Source organism: Saccharomyces cerevisiae, chromosome XIV, assembly GCF_000146045.2.
Source record: "Saccharomyces cerevisiae S288C chromosome XIV, complete sequence".
In the NCBI taxonomy this organism is placed as follows: domain Eukaryota; kingdom Fungi; phylum Ascomycota; class Saccharomycetes; order Saccharomycetales; family Saccharomycetaceae; genus Saccharomyces; species Saccharomyces cerevisiae.
The window spans coordinates 222709-240042 of record NC_001146.8 but is presented as its reverse complement, the minus strand read 5'-3'; the positions used below and the strand labels follow the sequence as shown (position 1 = coordinate 240042).

Below are 17334 nucleotides of genomic sequence, written 5' to 3'. Positions count from 1 at the left end.
ATTGTAGACGCGGCATTGAGAGAAGTATGGAAGACCCTTGACTAACCCTGATATGACTGTCTCAAGTCAGGATCTTCTTTGTCTCCTAAATGTTTGCCGTCCAGGAACTTTAAGTCAGTTTTATTTGGACATTTCTCGAGCACTTCTTTGGGAAAGTAGTCTTGTTGGACTTTTCCTTCAATATAATCGGGATTGTACTTGTAGCCTTTATGATAACCCAGCTCCTCCATCAATTTGGTTGGCGCATTTCTGATATGCATCGGTATCTCACTGCTTGCTAAACTGTACATGTTCTCGCTCATCATTGCCCTTAATTTCTTCCAAGCTCTATATAGTTCTACTGACTTTGGTGCCCTAGCCAAAGCAACACAACATTGCGCCAGTGCAAGGTCTGCCTCTGGCAAACCAACTTTCATTACTGCGTCATGTGCCGCGACAGCCAAGGGCAATAATGAACTATCCCGTAATCCGATATCTTCAGAAGCTATTCGAATCATTCTTCGGGCAACATACAATGGGTCCTCTCCTCCCTGCAACATTCTTGCTAAATAGTACAGTGAGGCGTTTTCGTCCCCACCTCTAATGGATTTATGAAACGCAGAGATTGTATCATAATGGTTATCTCCCTTTGGGTCATAGTATGTATTCAACCCGTTGCTGCTGTTGTTCTTAATTATGTCTCGTACATCATCGATAGATAATTCTTCCTCGTCGGCCTTGCGCTCTCTTGTTGAAACTTCGATCATTTCCAACATATTTAACGCCCTCCTTGTATCACCCACCGACAGATCTACCACGTACTCCAGTATGCTTCTAGACAATTTCAAAGGATTTTCAATATTCCATACTTGTTTCCTGCATTTATTCAATAATGCAATTCCTCTTGATAAAACAATACACAGTTCGTTGACATTCAGCTTTTCTAGGACAAAAATCAGACATCTGCTAATGAGAGCATTGTTCAGCTGAAAACTTGGATTTTCTGTCGTTGCACCAATCAAAATAATGTCACCGTTTTCTACGTGTGGCAATAACAAATCCTGTTGAACTTTATTGAATCTGTGAATTTCATCAATAAAAAGTACAGTTCTTCTTTTGGTCAATTGATATTCCTTTTTTGATTTTTCAAATATACCTCTCAATTCTTGCGTATTTGCCTTTGTCGCACTTGTTTCGATCATGAAGTACCTGGAACCAACATTTGATTCATTACTACTGGTTGTCGCAGTTTTCGTTAATAGTCTAGCTAGTGAAGTCTTTCCTACACCTGGAGGGCCCCAGAGTATCATAGATGGTATAGTCCCTTGTTTTATGTATTTGAACAATGTACCATTATCTTGAGAGAGAATGTGCTGCTGACCTACATAATCTCTTAATTCTTTTGGCCTCAATTTTTCACTAAGTGGCAAATGGCTTATTTTCTGCAACCATCTGCTTTCGTAATCGTTGTGAAGTTGATCTCTGCTCGAAGCAGGCTCCACTATTGATTTCGCAAAATCCGTGGATGGTGCTGCCTTAAATCTTTTGCTTTCATTTTCAACAATCTCAATATCATCACTCTCGCTCTTAAGACCTGGCTTAATTTCATGGTCCTTATTTTCAAGATCAATGAATTTCTCTGAGTTAGCTTGTTTCCTCTTTTTTGGGCCTGCCAAAAGACTTGACACCGTTTGTGGCCTACTCGAAGGCTTTGACTTTTCCTTGCCACATATGTCAAGATGAGAGTTGATTAAGGAAAAAAAGACTTTTCTAGAGCAAATTGGGCATGATATGAGCTGTTCTACAGATGTCCTCTTGTTACTCATTGAGACTGTGCGATCCTGTTTCAGATCTTACCGCTAGCGTTCTTCTGCTAATAAGCTATTTTTTACCTGTCGATGACCTACCTTAAAACACGTTTCGTTTAAGACAACGCGTACAGTTTCACAAGGAAAGCAACCGATGATTGAATGTCAATTAAAAAACAAAAAACAGATGTTAATTTTAACTGGGCTCTCAATATCAAACCGTTATAGTATATGATGTATCTAAACGACCACTTATCACTTGGATATGTTGTCAAATCCGTTTTGCTCTTGCGCATGTTATACCTACTTTTTACTATCTACGGCGGGCATCCTGACCCGGCTTATTTACTTGAAAATGCAACAATAAGTCCGTTACGCAATATTGAATTTTGATGAGAACCGTTCTGCGATATTCAGAACTGTCAATACAAGCTTGAAAAAGGGACAACTGGATATACAGGGGTGTTTTTGACACAATAGAGAATACTTTTTCGTTTTTATTGTACCATTACGGCTACTCAACGAGATTTCAAAACTTTAGCTGTATCGAATTGGCTCTTTTTTCACCCTGAAGCACAATTATAAGGGAACGATGAATTGCAAGGCGGTAACCATTAGTTTATTACTGTTGTTATTTTTAACAAGAGTATATATTCAGCCGACATTCTCGTTAATTTCAGATTGCGATGAAACTTTTAATTATTGGGAACCATTAAATTTATTGGTACGTGGATTTGGTAAACAAACCTGGGAATATTCACCCGAGTATTCTATTAGATCATGGGCTTTCTTATTACCTTTTTACTGTATTCTTTATCCAGTAAACAAATTTACTGACCTAGAAAGTCATTGGAACTTTTTCATCACAAGAGCATGCTTAGGCTTTTTTAGTTTTATCATGGAATTTAAACTACATCGTGAAATTGCAGGCAGCTTGGCATTGCAAATCGCAAATATTTGGATTATTTTCCAATTGTTTAATCCGGGCTGGTTCCATGCATCTGTGGAATTATTGCCTTCTGCCGTTGCCATGTTGTTGTATGTAGGTGCCACCAGACACTCTCTACGCTATCTGTCCACTGGGTCTACTTCTAACTTTACGAAAAGTTTAGCGTACAATTTCCTGGCTAGTATACTAGGCTGGCCATTTGTTTTAATTTTAAGCTTGCCATTATGTTTACATTACCTTTTCAACCATAGAATTATTTCTACCATCAGAACCGCATTCGACTGCTGTTTGATATTTTCATTGACTGCATTTGCTGTGATTGTCACTGACAGTATATTTTACGGGAAGCTTGCTCCTGTATCATGGAACATCTTATTTTACAATGTCATTAATGCAAGTGAGGAATCTGGCCCAAATATTTTCGGGGTTGAGCCATGGTACTACTATCCACTAAATTTGTTACTGAATTTCCCACTGCCTGTGCTAGTTTTAGCTATTTTGGGAATTTTCCATTTGAGATTATGGCCATTATGGGCATCATTATTCACATGGATTGCCGTTTTCACTCAACAACCTCACAAAGAGGAAAGATTTCTCTATCCAATTTACGGGTTAATAACTTTGAGTGCAAGTATCGCCTTTTACAAAGTGTTGAATCTATTCAATAGAAAGCCGATTCTTAAAAAAGGTATAAAGTTGTCAGTTTTATTAATTGTTGCAGGCCAGGCAATGTCACGGATAGTGGCTTTGGTGAACAATTACACAGCTCCTATAGCCGTCTACGAGCAATTTTCTTCACTAAATCAAGGTGGTGTGAAGGCACCGGTAGTGAATGTATGTACGGGACGTGAATGGTATCACTTCCCAAGTTCTTTCCTGCTGCCAGATAATCATAGGCTAAAATTTGTTAAATCTGGATTTGATGGTCTTCTTCCAGGTGATTTTCCAGAGAGTGGTTCTATTTTCAAAAAGATTAGAACTTTACCTAAGGGAATGAATAACAAGAATATATATGATACCGGTAAAGAGTGGCCGATCACTAGATGTGATTATTTTATTGACATCGTCGCCCCAATAAATTTAACAAAAGACGTTTTCAACCCTCTACATCTGATGGATAACTGGAATAAGCTGGCATGTGCTGCATTCATCGACGGTGAAAATTCTAAGATTTTGGGTAGAGCATTTTACGTACCGGAGCCAATCAACCGAATCATGCAAATAGTTTTACCAAAACAATGGAATCAAGTGTACGGTGTTCGTTACATTGATTACTGTTTGTTTGAAAAACCAACTGAGACTACTAATTGATATACAGGTTCTCTAAAACAAGCAGCAAAAAAAAAAAAAGCCTGCTTACTACTTGTTTTGAGCGTTTTTTCTTATCAATAGTTTTAACATTTTTCCACGTAAATATATATATATCTATATGTTTTTATGCATTTTATAAAAAAAATATGTTTGTTCATTACTCTTTCATTTTTTCATTGAAAACTTTTAAAAAATGTCATGATTAGTTACATTTCGTATATATAAAACTATAAAACTGTGAAAAGAAATTAAATTGAAGTTTGTCATGGATGTCCAACGCCCTATTTAATTTCTTTATGCAACATGCTTTCTCTTGCGGGGCCGGTACCAACCCATTCAACAGGAACGCCAACAAAATCTTCAATATATTTTAAGTACTTCTTTGCGTTTTCCGGCAAATCTTCATACTTTGTAATTTTGGTAATATCTTGATCCCAACCTGGCAAAACTTTGTATTCAACTTCAACTTTACCAAGAATATTCAAGTCTTCAGGGAACAAATCTAGCTTCTTACCTTGAATAGAATATGAAATACCCACTGGGATTTCTTTGAAAGTATCGAGGACGTCTAACTTGGTAATGTTCAAACTCGTGTATCCATTGATCAAAGTTGAGTATTTCAAGACTACCAAGTCTAACCAACCGCAACGACGCTTACGACCAGTAGTGACACCAAATTCAGCACCAATGGTCTGCAGTTTTTCTCCATTTTCGTTCAATTGTTCCGTTGGGAAAGGACCTTCACCAACTCTAGTTGTGTAGGCTTTAACAACACCATAAATTTCATCAATAGTACGTGGAGGAATACCTAAACCGGTGAGGACACCACCAATACCAGTATTGGAAGAAGTCACATATGGATAAGTACCAAAATCAATATCCAACATCAAAGCATTAGCACCCTCAACCAATATCTTTTTCTTTGCTTCAATAGCATTGTGCATGAAAACGACAGAATCGACGACGAATGGCTTTAGTTGCTCTCTTAACTTCTTGTATTCAGCAAGCTTGGCTTCAAAGTCGTATTCGAAATCACCGTATCTTTGTCTTCTCGTTTCCAATAATCTCTTATATCTAGCAACAAATTCCTCCCAGGCACCGGGTTGATCATTCACCAAATGATGAACTCTCAAACCAGATCTAGAAGCCTTTGTGGAATAAGTTGGACCAATACCTTTACCGGTAGTACCGATATTTTTACCATCTTTAGAACGACCTGATAACTCCAATTCTCTTAGCTTGTCAGTCACCTGATGAAAGTCAAAGACTAAATGTGCTCTGGAAGAAACAAATAATCTACTCCTTGCGTTCTTCAAACCTTTAGCTTCCAAGGTTTCCAACTCTTTGAAAAAAGATGGAACATGAATAACAACACCATTACCCAAAAGGTTTTGGCAGTTTGGGTTGACTAAACCAGATGGTAACATATGGAAATCATACTTAACACCGTCTACAACAATGGTATGCCCGGCATTGTTACCACCGGCGCAACGGGCTACAATATCATATTTACCAACCAGTAAATCAACTAGTTTACCTTTACCCTCATCACCCCATTGGGAGCCCAATACAACGTTAACCATTCTGATATGCTTTAAATTTAGTAATGTTACGATTTCCCCTACCTTATCCAACGAAAAGCTTAATATTTACTCGGTCGAGGTAAGCTTCTACAATCGTTTCTTTTATAAGGCAAGTTAAGAAATAAAGAGAAAGTCAAAAAAGAAAAGACTAGTAAGAAAAAGAAATTACTTTTTTAGAAATAATGTTTACTTATTATTATTTACTTTGTTAATCTGTGACTCAATGAAAAGGATCGCGATCAGTAAATGTAAAATCGAGATTATTTAAATACAATTTTTTTCCGTATCTGGATTCACAGGAACAGGTAAGTGGGACATGTTTTCCCGACGATTTGGTCACGAGAGCGAATTGAATGGGACTAATCTCACCATCCGATTCTCTGGGGTTGCGGTAATTGCTGATTCCTTTAAGTTTACAGATTTATTAATTGGTTGCAAAGTAAATTACTATTGACTCTACCGGCCATAAGGAAGGTAGATTGACTTCTTTGCTGGTCATTTTTTCATATGTGATGTGCACGTGACATTGCACCCGGGTAAGAGGGTAACACTGTGGGAAAACTTTTCAGTGAAATTCGCATTAGAAGAAAGCAGATCTGAATTCGATGAGATTCTCGGAACGGTGGCATGTCTTTGAAGAACGGGGATACTTATTGAGCAGCCTGCCACTTGAACATTTGGCAAGAAAGGTGAGAATTGACCTCATTATAATTACAAATGAGCGGGAGTTTGTCTAGAGGAAATGGTGGAAAGAAAGTTCTTAATAAGAATCAATTACTGAAGCGAAATCGCATAAGAAATGCTAGATCAATTAGAGCAGAGGCCGTGGCCGCTTCATCAACAAAAACTGGGACACCGAGTGATCTGAGTGAATCGGGAAGTAAGCTAAACGTGGACCAATTCATTAGTTCTCGACAATTCGAGGTTAAGCAGTTGCAATTGGCCATGCATAATTCCAAAGCAGCCAGCTCAACGAGAATATTTCAGGCATTGCCTCGAAAATTGCGTCGTAGAACGGCTTCGCATAATGTTCGTAGAATTCCAAAAAGAATGCGCAATAGAGCTTTGAGGGAAATGCGTAAAAGTGATCAGCAGGATGTGTTGAAGGGGTCTTCAGCCTCTTCCAGAAAAGCTCATGGCCTAAATGCAAAGCAACTTTATAAAGCTAGAATGTCCATAAAGCTGCTACGATTGGCTAGCAAATCTACTTCTATGAAACTCAGCATGCCACCAGAGGTTACATCATCTAACTGCCACGTAAGGCAGAAAATCAAGACATTAAAGCGAATGATTAAAGAATCATCAACAGCAAATCCAAATATAAAGTTACTTAATAATCGTATGGGGAGCTATGATTGCACTGGTGTCAATGAATTAGCACCTATTCCCAAGGGCAGGGTCAAATATACGAAGAGACAGAAGCACTTTGCTTGGCTACCCACCCACATTTGGAATGCTAAAAGGTCGCACATGATGAAAAGATGGGGATATCAAATGGTATGGGCACCTACTCAAAAATGCTTTAAATTGACGCATAGGTTGGGCGGTGATACCTGCAGCTCCGATGGGGCCTTATGCATGGATTCAAGTTATATTGGTACAATAATTGTAAAAGACAAAAGCAATGACAGTGAGGGGGACTTTTTAAAATCCATTATAGGAAAGTTAACAGCTGAAAGAGCAAACTTAAGGAAATATCGCGAAGGCCAGGTTTTATTCCAAGGGTTAATTTATAGTTTCAATGAAGAAAACGGTGAGGATTCTACTAAGCCACTGGGTCCATGCGACGTATTTTGGGTACAAAAGGATACTGCAATTATAAGGTTACACCCTTCAATTTATACTCAGGTTTTTAACATTCTTTTGCAACATAAGGAAAAACTAACAGTACAAGATTGTCGATATTCATTAGCAAGCGTGACATTGAAGGGAGCTAAAGCTCTAGAGTCATTAGCATCGTGTTTAAGGAGCACAGAGTACTCTAAATCGTTTGAACAATTTAAAATGGTTTCAATGATTACCGATCATAATGCCCTACCACAGAGGTGTACGTTTGCATTTGAAGCCATAGATCCGCGTCATCTAGCTGCTCCAAAGAAATTAAATGATTCACAGAGGAAGACTGTTAATTCTGACGACATTTTATCACTGCATGAAAACTATCCTCAAGACGAAATAAACGCCGTTTTTAACGAATTATGTGACCCTGAATCACGTACTCAATCATACAACAACCAAAACACATTAAAAGAAATTTCTGCGAGACGTTACAAATTGCTAACTGCCACACCGAACAGCATCAATAAAACTACAGTCCCGTTCAAAGAAAGTGACGATCCTTCTATTCCATTAGTCATAATAAGAAGGCTCAAGACCAGGGATTGGATTGTTGTGTTACCATGGTTCTGGCTGCTACCGTTATGGCATCTACTGAACCGGATACCAAGGATGTATCACATTGGCCTCAGGCAATTCCAGCAAATTCAGTACGAGAATAAGCAATTATATTTTCCGGATGATTATCCATTCACTCAATTGGGTTATATAGAAAACTCATTTTATAAAAAGGAGGCCTCCAAGACGAAGTGGGATAGGAAGCCAATGGGAAAAAGGATTAATTTCGAGAAGATCAAAGACATCCATAACACTAAATTACCGGCATATAGCGGAGAAATCGGCGATTTTTTCAGTTCAGACTGGAGATTTTTACAAATACTGAGAAATGGAATTGATTATTTACAGCGGAATGATAAAACCTTAGAACTGATGGACAGTAAGAAGACCGGGCAATTTAACGCTCAGGGTGTAAGAGACATCAACTGTGTAAATGATGTTTTGGAGTTTTGCAAAGATTATGAAGCCAAGACCAAGGCTATGTCGTTGTCGATTGAAGAGAACATACCAGTTGCATTGTGTAAAAATCGGAAATGTCAATTTCGCACTCCTGATAGCATTAGCGTCAATAGTTCTTCATTCTCCCTTACATTCTTCCCACGTTGTATCATTGCTGTATCTTGCACACTACTCGAACGAGGTCACCCAAAGGACAATGCAAGAATATATCAAGTTCCAGAAAAGGACTTAGAGCATTGGCTACAATTGGCAAAAGGGGTTTACCGCCCAAACGGAAGAAAAGATCATGATTTGAAAATTCCACTTCCAGAGGTACATGATTTGATTGGTTTTATTACCAGCGGCACCTACCACTTAAATTGTGGAAATGGTATGGGAATCGGATTTATAGATCATCATGCGGCCATCCGGCAACCAACTAGGTATGTACTGATCAGAAATGTAGGTACCAACACTTATAGGTTGGGGGAGTGGTCGAAAATATCCGTATAATGAACTGAACTGAATTATATGTACGACCGATATCCTATAAAGCTATGTATACAGAGGGCAAATAGCAATCATATCGCGCAATAATGGTCTTTTTGCTTCCTGGAACTCTATACGTACACATTTAGAGATTGAAAGTGGCAACAAATCTTATTATATGTTAATTTAAATACGGTGATCTACGCTGCCATCATAGGGCTCATTGATTCATTCCCTAGCTCTTGAAAATGTCAATGAAATTATTACCCGTCTTTGCACCTTTTTTTTTTCTAAGGCGACGAGTTTTCCATTGGCAAGACGTATAAATAGAGAGAAGAAGTTCCATTTAATAGAACTATTTTACAAACATACTTTTAGCGTTAAAATATAGTTTTTTCTTGAATTTTTTTAAAATCCTCATACTTACCTTAAGATATCAGAGGAGATCAAGAAGTCCTACTGATCAAACATGCGCTTCCAATAGTAGAAGGACGTTAAGCATTTATCATTGAACTATAATTGTTCATTGAAGTCATTGATGCAAACTCCTTGGTCACACACACATACGGCGCGGAAGGCGTGTTTGCTGACGTTTCCATTCCCTTGTTTCAATCATTGGTTAATCCCTTGATTCCTTTGGGGATTTTTGGGTTAAACTGATTTTTGGGGCCCTTTGTTTCTTCTGCCTGGAGAAGTTTGACACCAAATTCAAATTGGTGTTAGGGGAGCTGGGGCCTTTCAAAAGAGAGCTTTGTAGAGGCATTCTTTTTGACTACTTTTCTCTAGCGTGCCATTTTAGTTTTTGACGGCAGATTCGAATGAACTTAAGTTTATGATGAAGGTATGGCTGTTGAGATTATTTGGTCGGGATTGTAGTTTGAAGATGTGCTCTTTTGAGCAGTCTCAACTTTGCTCGTTCCCGTTATGGGAAAAATTTTGGAAGGTCTTGGTAGGAACGGGTGGATCTTATAATTTTTGATTTATTTTCAGAAATAAATGGAACATTTTTCTATTTATTTCTTTCTTAAAGTACTGAAACTTTTAAAGTTTCATGCTTCTATTTTCTTCATTTCAGTCCTATATCTGGTGATGTGTTTTGGAATGAAACCTGTTATACGCTACATTGAGACAAGACATTGTCCAGCTTACTAAAAATACAGTGTGTTGTATATCAAGCTTCTTGATAAAAAAATAGCTATGTGGACAACAAGCAAATAATGTGCTTAAGAGAGCCGCAACAAGAAACGTAATATTATATAATGAATATAACTAGGAAGCTATCGAAGACTTGTGAAAGTATTGAAATTTCACGGATAATGTAGGATTCATGAGGGCCGCTTAATGCTTATGCTTTTCTACAGTAATTGACCGTTTTGTTTAGTAATATGAAGGAGCGTATAATGACGGTAGTTGAGAATGTGAGCTTTGCCACTCAGTTAAAATGTCCATTATACAATCTTCAAAGGGAATGTCATCTTTTTCACATTGTTCTATTTTATCATTGAGCATATCAGCTAATTCCAATATAGCTTTGCTACCAATTTTAGCATTTTCATCATCATCTTTAATGTCAACATTAATTACATGCACTATTTTGTTTAATTTCCCACCTCTATTCATCAAATCTTCACAAACGGCATCAAAACATCTCTCTTCACAAGTGAAAACGAAGTCGAAGACTTTTGTACTTTCTTGCCATTTTTCAGGTGCTTTTTTGAGTCTTCTATTACGATCCAGCATTTGCAATAAACCGTTCGACTTGTAACGGTCTGCTGATTGTGATAAAAGATCATTATATATATCATTATAGGGTGTACCAAATGAGTACACATTAGGCTTATCTATCGATAGACCAGGCAGTCTCACAGCTGAACCTGTTCCGTAAGAGCTAACATTATAGCCTGCTTCTTGCAGGACTTTATGCGATTCCATTGAACGATTGTTGTTTGATGCACAAACTGTGCAAAACTTCAAGTTTGAATTGCGATGACTAGGCATTTTGGACTTCGACACTAGTTTATACCACCGTTGTCTTAATCTTCTTACAGGTGGTCTTTAATTCGTGCCGACTGGCCTTTTTCTTTATTATCTTTCGTTTTTTAAGTTCTTTCCACTGCCGCAGACGAAAAATACGTAAAGGATGATCAAACGAATAAGAACAAAAGAACTGGATACCTCAGTTTTAGGGAATATATTAAAACAAGTATATATGCTTATGAACTAGTGAATTCCTTACACTAGCATTTTTCATCAATAGGACTGTGAATACCTACCGTTTCCTTCTCTACAAGGACGCCTTCTACTTCATAATCTGTTAAATTCGCATTAACAGTGTGTGTGTTTCCCATAACAACAATCTTCTGTTTCTTGCAATGAATATCTTGAAAACAATCATATTCGTCTACATCTTCTGTATTTGTTGTGTGTGGGAATATTGCACCAATATCTACGTAGTCTCCCTCTAGTACTCCGAGATTTTCATTATTGCTTGCATCTTTCTTCATTGAGTTAGAACTTACACTTTCCACGTCATCCATACTACAACTCACATCAAAGTCATCCATTCTCTTAGCAAGAACATTGATAATAGCAGATTCTGCAACTTCTAGCTTCCATTGTTGCCAGTCTTTTTCGCCCTTAATCAAAATACCAATGAGCATCGAGGGATCCATTTCCGATAGTTGCAATTTACCAAATTTACTGGTATGGCACGACTCTACAAATGAATCTTCTACTGCCGGTTGAGGAATATGAGGATCGAAATGTAAAAATTCATTTCCTTGATAACCAAAAAAATACAACGATGAAGACGGCCTACCGCCGGCAATGCCTACTGACTGTGTTGAACTTAAGATACCACATATACTTTCTCTATAGCTCTCATTTACCGCATTAATCCCGAGCTTCACGCCCAACAAGAACAATATTCTACTATTTGGATTCTCAGCAAATACTTTTTCAACTTCATTTTCATAGATATCGCCGGATGAAACAGATACTATACAATCATCGATGCCACATTCGGGGAAGCCATATATTAAAGATTGTATACTCCTTGCCGTAGCTGCGGGACCAAACCATTCACCTGGTCTTTTATCAGAGAGTTCTGTACCTGCAGAAACAAAGTTATGTAACGAAAATGGAGCCTCAGGCGTGTCATTAAACCAATTTACAAATTTTGATTCTCTTTCCAGACTTTCGTTACCATTTACCCTGAAATCTCTGCCCAAATGAAGGATTTGTAAGGCATTCCCCAACAAACTTTGTCCTGTCCTTATCATACACCCCCACCCAATATCAGTGTTAAAGCAATCAGGATTTGCTATATAGTCCTCTATTGTACTGATCGGATTTGTACGTACTAATAAATTTAGACTTAAAGGTGAAGGCCCATCTGGCGCCCTTGCTATAGGAACAAATCTTGTCCGATATGTAAAGTTGACCCTTGATTGTACATCCAAAAGAAATTCCTTTGTGTAAGAAGAAATTTCCCTACCAAAAAGAGAGCTTAAAAACCCGTCACTAACCGCTTCACCGCGATATCGACAGTCTTGTTCACATTGTTCAGCGCCAGATTCTTCGTCTCGCTCAGGATATACTTCCCCTAATACTATATAATCATGATTCATAAGAGCAGCCGGTTCTTCGGACGAGCCTTCAAAAACGCCATGAGACACTTTTTGTACCAAATCCATTTTCCACAGTTGTAGCCACCTCTGCATGTATATCACTCCTATACGTGATAAGAAGTCGTCCATTCTTCATCTACTAACGTTATTGTGTGTATATTTTTACTTTTTTCCTTTGAGGCGCTATTGTTGGCAGCTGCAACGGTCACCGCCTAAAGAATAAAAGTGAAATTTGACATTTTACAATTAAATAAGATCTGAACAAAACAACAACAATTAGGCCTGCGCAGAGTTTCTAGAAGGAAGAAGTGATTTAATCGCAGAGTCAAATATAAGCATAAATTGTTGTAACCGTCAAAAAAAATGGCAAAAAGGCATAGTCATTATCAAGGAAGCAGACGTAGGCATGCACGTGGTAGCAATTCCAAGAAAGCTGGCAGGGGGAATGCTAAAGGCATACAAGGCAGAAAGATAAAGAAAAAACCTACTCCCACTAACAGTTGGCATAACTCTTCTATACCACTAGGAGAAGGTGATCTTGATGATGTAGGCGCCGACTTCAACCCAGGAAGAGCATTCATATCACCAAAAACTATAGAAGACTATTATTTTGGTCGCGATGCCAAGAGCCGTTCTATGAAAATGGGTGGTTTAAGACCAGGTAATCGATATGATTCTTCAACTGACCTACAAGCAGGAAGGGCAGCATTCCGCAAAAGACCTATGCAATTTGTAAAAGCTAAGGAAGTTTACGATCCATCCCACAATATGATTCAAAAACTGAGAGCAAAGAACGAAACAAAGAACAGTGAAGAAATTGTCGAAAGGGAAGCAGACGTTTTTGAAGAACCAGGAAAGATGACTTCTGATGTTGAATATATTAACAATGAAGACAGTGAAAACGAGGATGATGATAGTCAGAATTCACCCTCGACGGACCACTCGCTGTCTTCGAATGAAAGCAAAGTTGAAGATGGTGACCTGTTTTTTGTAGATGAAGAGGCTCAGCAATCGCCGGATCTAACCAAAATAAAAAGAGTATGTATCGAGGAAATCGCAAGGCCAAGAGAAGTTGCGATAGAGTTCGATCCTATCTTAACAATTGGAAAGGTTGAACTTAGCGTTTCCGAAGGTAACGAAAGCAAGGAAATTAGTGTTGACGTTCCAAATAAGGGTAATAAGACATATCATCCATTTGCTGGTTACATTTCCAACGTATTACATGGTATGCATACTAGCGACTCGGACAATGATGAACTAGACTACGAAATAGAAACAGAGAATAATAGTGAACCTTTATACGAATCCTCAGCAAGTTCTGAGGTTGATCAAGGGTTTAATTATGTTGGCCAACGTCACAATTCCCGAGCTGACAACAATCTTTTACCAAGCCCTAGTCCGCAGTTGACAGAAGATATAAAATGTCTTTCAATAAATGGTACCAAAACATTCGAAGGCAATAATGATAATCTGCCATCTCCTGCTAGCGAAGAGTTAGAATTTGGATTCAAAGAAGAAGATTTTGTCATAAATACTAATGACATAGTGGTCTCCAATATAAGAATGGGCGGAGTAGACAATTCATATTATCTACGGTGTTACAGATTACTGGGAGATTACGACTTTCATTGGATTGACCAGGACTTACTCACAGACTTCGTTGTAGACGAGTTAGGTCTTCCTGAAGATAGATTACCTGCATATTTGAATTTTATTAAAAATTCTCTTATACCAAAAATTGAACCAGCTGAGCCAACCTACTCAGATATTCCGATTTCTGATTCGAGTGATGAAGGTGACAGCTATGAAGGCGACAGCTATGAAGATGATGAAGATATGGCCTCCTCGGTTGTGCATAGCGACATTGAAGAGGGTCTGGACGACCTAATTGCATACACATTGAAACATGATACAGAAAGATTCAAAACATTTGAAACCAAGTCCTTGGAAACTAAGGGTAAAGGTAAGAAGAAGAAGCTACTCATCGATGACGCCTTAGCGCTGGATACAGAAACGTTGGAGACGTTACAAAGTAAGTTTAGTAAACGCATAGAAACCAAAGCAAAGAAAAGAAAAGCCAAAGAAGATTTCATTGATCAGGAGAATAGAAATTCGAACGATATGCTCAAGAAATACCCATATGGACTCCATATTCAAAATATTAAAGATGAATTTGAGTCCTTTTTGTCTAGGAACAATGATAGACTGACTTTCCCTCCATTAGATCCTCATGGAAACAAGACCGTAATGAAAATTGCGAAGCATTATAATATGAAGAGTTCAAAAATTGGGAAAGCAAATCATACGTCGGTTGTTGTAGAAAAAATAAAGAAAACGAAATGGTCTTCTCCGAATTATAGTCTCATTGACCAATTGATGAGGCAGAGGCCAGTATTCATGAGAATAGATATAAGAAGACCGAGGGAGGAACAAGCTGCTTTCGAAAGAACTAAAACAATCAGAGGGAAATTTCATGTTAAAGAAGGTGAGATTGTTGGTCAAAACGCTCCAGAGATTGGAAACGAAAATATCGGTAGAAGAATGTTGGAAAAGCTTGGGTGGAAAAGTGGAGAGGGCCTTGGTATTCAAGGCAATAAAGGTATAAGTGAACCAATTTTTGCCAAAATTAAAAAGAATAGATCGGGTTTAAGACACAGTGAAAGTTAATATTTTCCAAGCTTTTAATCCTCATTTTCTTAACAATTGCGTATATACATATTTTTTTATTTTCTAGACTAGACCATGAAAAATCTATGGTAATATACACATACGGAGTTTTAGGTACAACTTCTCGTTACATATCCAATTCAATTATCGTAACTGTAAATAACATCTTCTTGTGAAAATTCGCGTTGCGCGACGTGAGGCGTTAGGCAATTTTTTGTGGAACGTTTATAGTAATAAAACAACTAATAACGTTAACGTTCCTCGGGAAGAAATCTACACATACAAAAAATAATCACTAGTAAATAGTGACAGGTCTTTTGTACATCATGACTGATTTCGATTTAATGAATTTTCCATTTCATGAGCGTTTGGATTCTCCTGTATCAGAGAATGGGGAAATTAAAGACGGAGAGCCAATCCCACAAAACTGGCTAAATGAAAATCATGTCGGAAAATCCATCTTACCTTTATTCGTTAACCCTGAAGATGTCATCAATTGCAACTTTTCCAATGCTAGAGACTCATATGAAGAGAACAAATCACCATCTATGGATCAAATGAATTATGCTAGAAATACTAGTTATCAGGAATCTCCAGGATTACAAGAACGACCAAAAAACGAAAAAGATAAGTCTCCCATAGGTACTGATGTTCATAAAAAGGATGTACCCAATTTCATACACTCTACTCCTAGAGAAAACTCTTCGAAGCATTTTACGAGGGCAAATGAACAGGCTTCTGCTCAACCAACTGATGAACATACATCGCCAGATATCTCGATAGAAGACTGTAACGGTGCCAAAATTTTTCTACAAAACTCCTTATCGAAAGAGGATTTTCGAATGTTAGAAAATGTGATACTGGGGTATCAAAAAAAAGTTATTGAATTGGGTAGAGATAATCTAAGACAAGAGGAAAGAGCAAACTCTTTACAAAAGGAGCTCGAAGCAGCTACGAAGTCAAACGACAAAACCTTAGATAACAAAAAAAAAATTGAAGAACAGACAGTATTGATTGAAAACCTAACAAAGGACCTTTCGCTGAATAAAGAAATGTTGGAAAAAGCCAATGATACTATTCAGACAAAACACACTGCATTACTAAGTCTCACTGACTCCTTAAGAAAGGCCGAGCTGTTTGAAATACCGATTGGTATATTGTTTTTCGATTTGTATGACTCGGAGGAAAATTCTTCAAAATTAGATCACATATTACAAGAAAAATATCCTAATATTAAAGGGTTTTTATGTGCATCACAGCAAGAAGAGCTGAGCCGCATTTCTCAGCGATTTAAAAATGCAAAAGCAGAAGCTGAGGATCTCCGAAATGAGTTAGAGAATAAAAAAATTGAAATCCAGACCATGAGAGAAAAAAATAATACTTTAATTGGTACAAATAAAACCCTTTCCAAACAGAACAAAATACTATGTGATAAATTTGACAAGTTGACAATCGATGAGAAGGAAATTTTGAAAGGATGTAATGAGGAAATAAAAATTAAGCTGGAAAGGTTGAATGAAAGACTAGGATCATGGGAAAAAAGCAAAGAAAAATACGAAACATCATTGAAGGATAAAGAAAAAATGCTAGCAGATGCTGAAAAGAAAACAAACACTCTATCAAAGGAACTGGATAATTTGAGGTCGCGATTTGGAAACTTAGAGGGAAATACTTCTGAAAGGATTACAATAAAAAATATCTTACAGTCAAGGCCCGATATTTCGGCAGAAGAATGTAATTTCCTTATGGTTGAACAAATTGATTCAGCAAATTTGACGACTTTACAAAATACTGTCAAAGAAATTGTTTTGGCTGTTGGTATTCCTTATCCAAAGTTAAGGCGAAAGATTCCGTTGCTGGCTATCAAATTGAAATATGAAAACATCATGCTGTCCAATTTTGCTCAACGTCTGCATAGACAAGTATATAGTCAAGAAATGAATCTAAAGAAATTTACGGATCAAGCATACTATGATTTTATGTCAACGCGCAGGATGGATTCCATAGATCACCATTTGGAGAGGTGTCTGGACCATCTGTATGATCATATCCTGGAGAAGATGGTGAAGTAATTTTTATTAACGGAG

At 37.6% G+C, this 17334-nt stretch overlaps 8 protein-coding genes and 1 non-coding gene across 9 annotated transcripts; 5 read left to right on the top strand and 4 right to left on the bottom strand.

Moving 5' to 3' along the window:
• Window positions 1–41: 41 nt before the first annotated feature.
• Window positions 42–1805, bottom strand: MGS1 (ssDNA-dependent ATPase MGS1; the record flags this gene model as incomplete). The annotated part of the gene is made up of 1 exon (NM_001183056.1): window positions 42–1805. The coding sequence occupies one exon, from the start codon at window positions 1803–1805 to the stop codon at window positions 42–44; it is 1764 nt and encodes a 587-aa protein (NP_014181.1).
• A 574-nt stretch (window positions 1806–2379) lies between these two features.
• ALG9 (dolichyl-P-Man:Man(6)GlcNAc(2)-PP-dolichol alpha-1,2-mannosyltransferase) lies at window positions 2380–4047 on the top strand (the record flags this gene model as incomplete). Its single annotated transcript, NM_001183057.1, has 1 exon — window positions 2380–4047. The coding sequence occupies one exon, from the start codon at window positions 2380–2382 to the stop codon at window positions 4045–4047; it is 1668 nt and encodes a 555-aa protein (NP_014180.1).
• A 281-nt stretch (window positions 4048–4328) lies between these two features.
• On the bottom strand, window positions 4329–5630 carry ADE12 (adenylosuccinate synthase; the record flags this gene model as incomplete). Its single annotated transcript, NM_001183058.1, has 1 exon — window positions 4329–5630. The coding sequence occupies one exon, from the start codon at window positions 5628–5630 to the stop codon at window positions 4329–4331; it is 1302 nt and encodes a 433-aa protein (NP_014179.1).
• A 717-nt stretch (window positions 5631–6347) lies between these two features.
• Window positions 6348–8975, top strand: POP1 (ribonuclease P/MRP protein subunit POP1; the record flags this gene model as incomplete). Its single annotated transcript, NM_001183059.1, has 1 exon — window positions 6348–8975. One exon carries the CDS (start codon window positions 6348–6350, stop codon window positions 8973–8975), a length of 2628 nt encoding a protein of 875 aa, NP_014178.1.
• Window positions 8976–9370: 395 nt separating this feature from the next.
• SNR19 lies at window positions 9371–9938 on the top strand. Its single transcript, NR_132250.1, has one exon. It is a non-coding gene; the product is annotated as an SNR19 (small nuclear RNA).
• A 390-nt stretch (window positions 9939–10328) lies between these two features.
• Window positions 10329–10949, bottom strand: SSU72 (RNA polymerase II subunit A C-terminal domain phosphatase; the record flags this gene model as incomplete). Its single annotated transcript, NM_001183060.1, has 1 exon — window positions 10329–10949. The coding sequence occupies one exon, from the start codon at window positions 10947–10949 to the stop codon at window positions 10329–10331; it is 621 nt and encodes a 206-aa protein (NP_014177.1).
• Window positions 10950–11188: 239 nt separating this feature from the next.
• On the bottom strand, window positions 11189–12673 carry ATG4 (cysteine protease ATG4; the record flags this gene model as incomplete). The annotated part of the gene is made up of 1 exon (NM_001183061.1): window positions 11189–12673. The coding sequence occupies one exon, from the start codon at window positions 12671–12673 to the stop codon at window positions 11189–11191; it is 1485 nt and encodes a 494-aa protein (NP_014176.2).
• Window positions 12674–12943: 270 nt separating this feature from the next.
• SQS1 (Sqs1p) lies at window positions 12944–15247 on the top strand (the record flags this gene model as incomplete). Its single annotated transcript, NM_001183062.1, has 1 exon — window positions 12944–15247. The coding sequence occupies one exon, from the start codon at window positions 12944–12946 to the stop codon at window positions 15245–15247; it is 2304 nt and encodes a 767-aa protein (NP_014175.1).
• Window positions 15248–15573: 326 nt separating this feature from the next.
• Window positions 15574–17319, top strand: CNM67 (Cnm67p; the record flags this gene model as incomplete). Its single annotated transcript, NM_001183063.1, has 1 exon — window positions 15574–17319. One exon carries the CDS (start codon window positions 15574–15576, stop codon window positions 17317–17319), a length of 1746 nt encoding a protein of 581 aa, NP_014174.1.
• Between the last annotated feature and the right edge of the window lie 15 nt (window positions 17320–17334).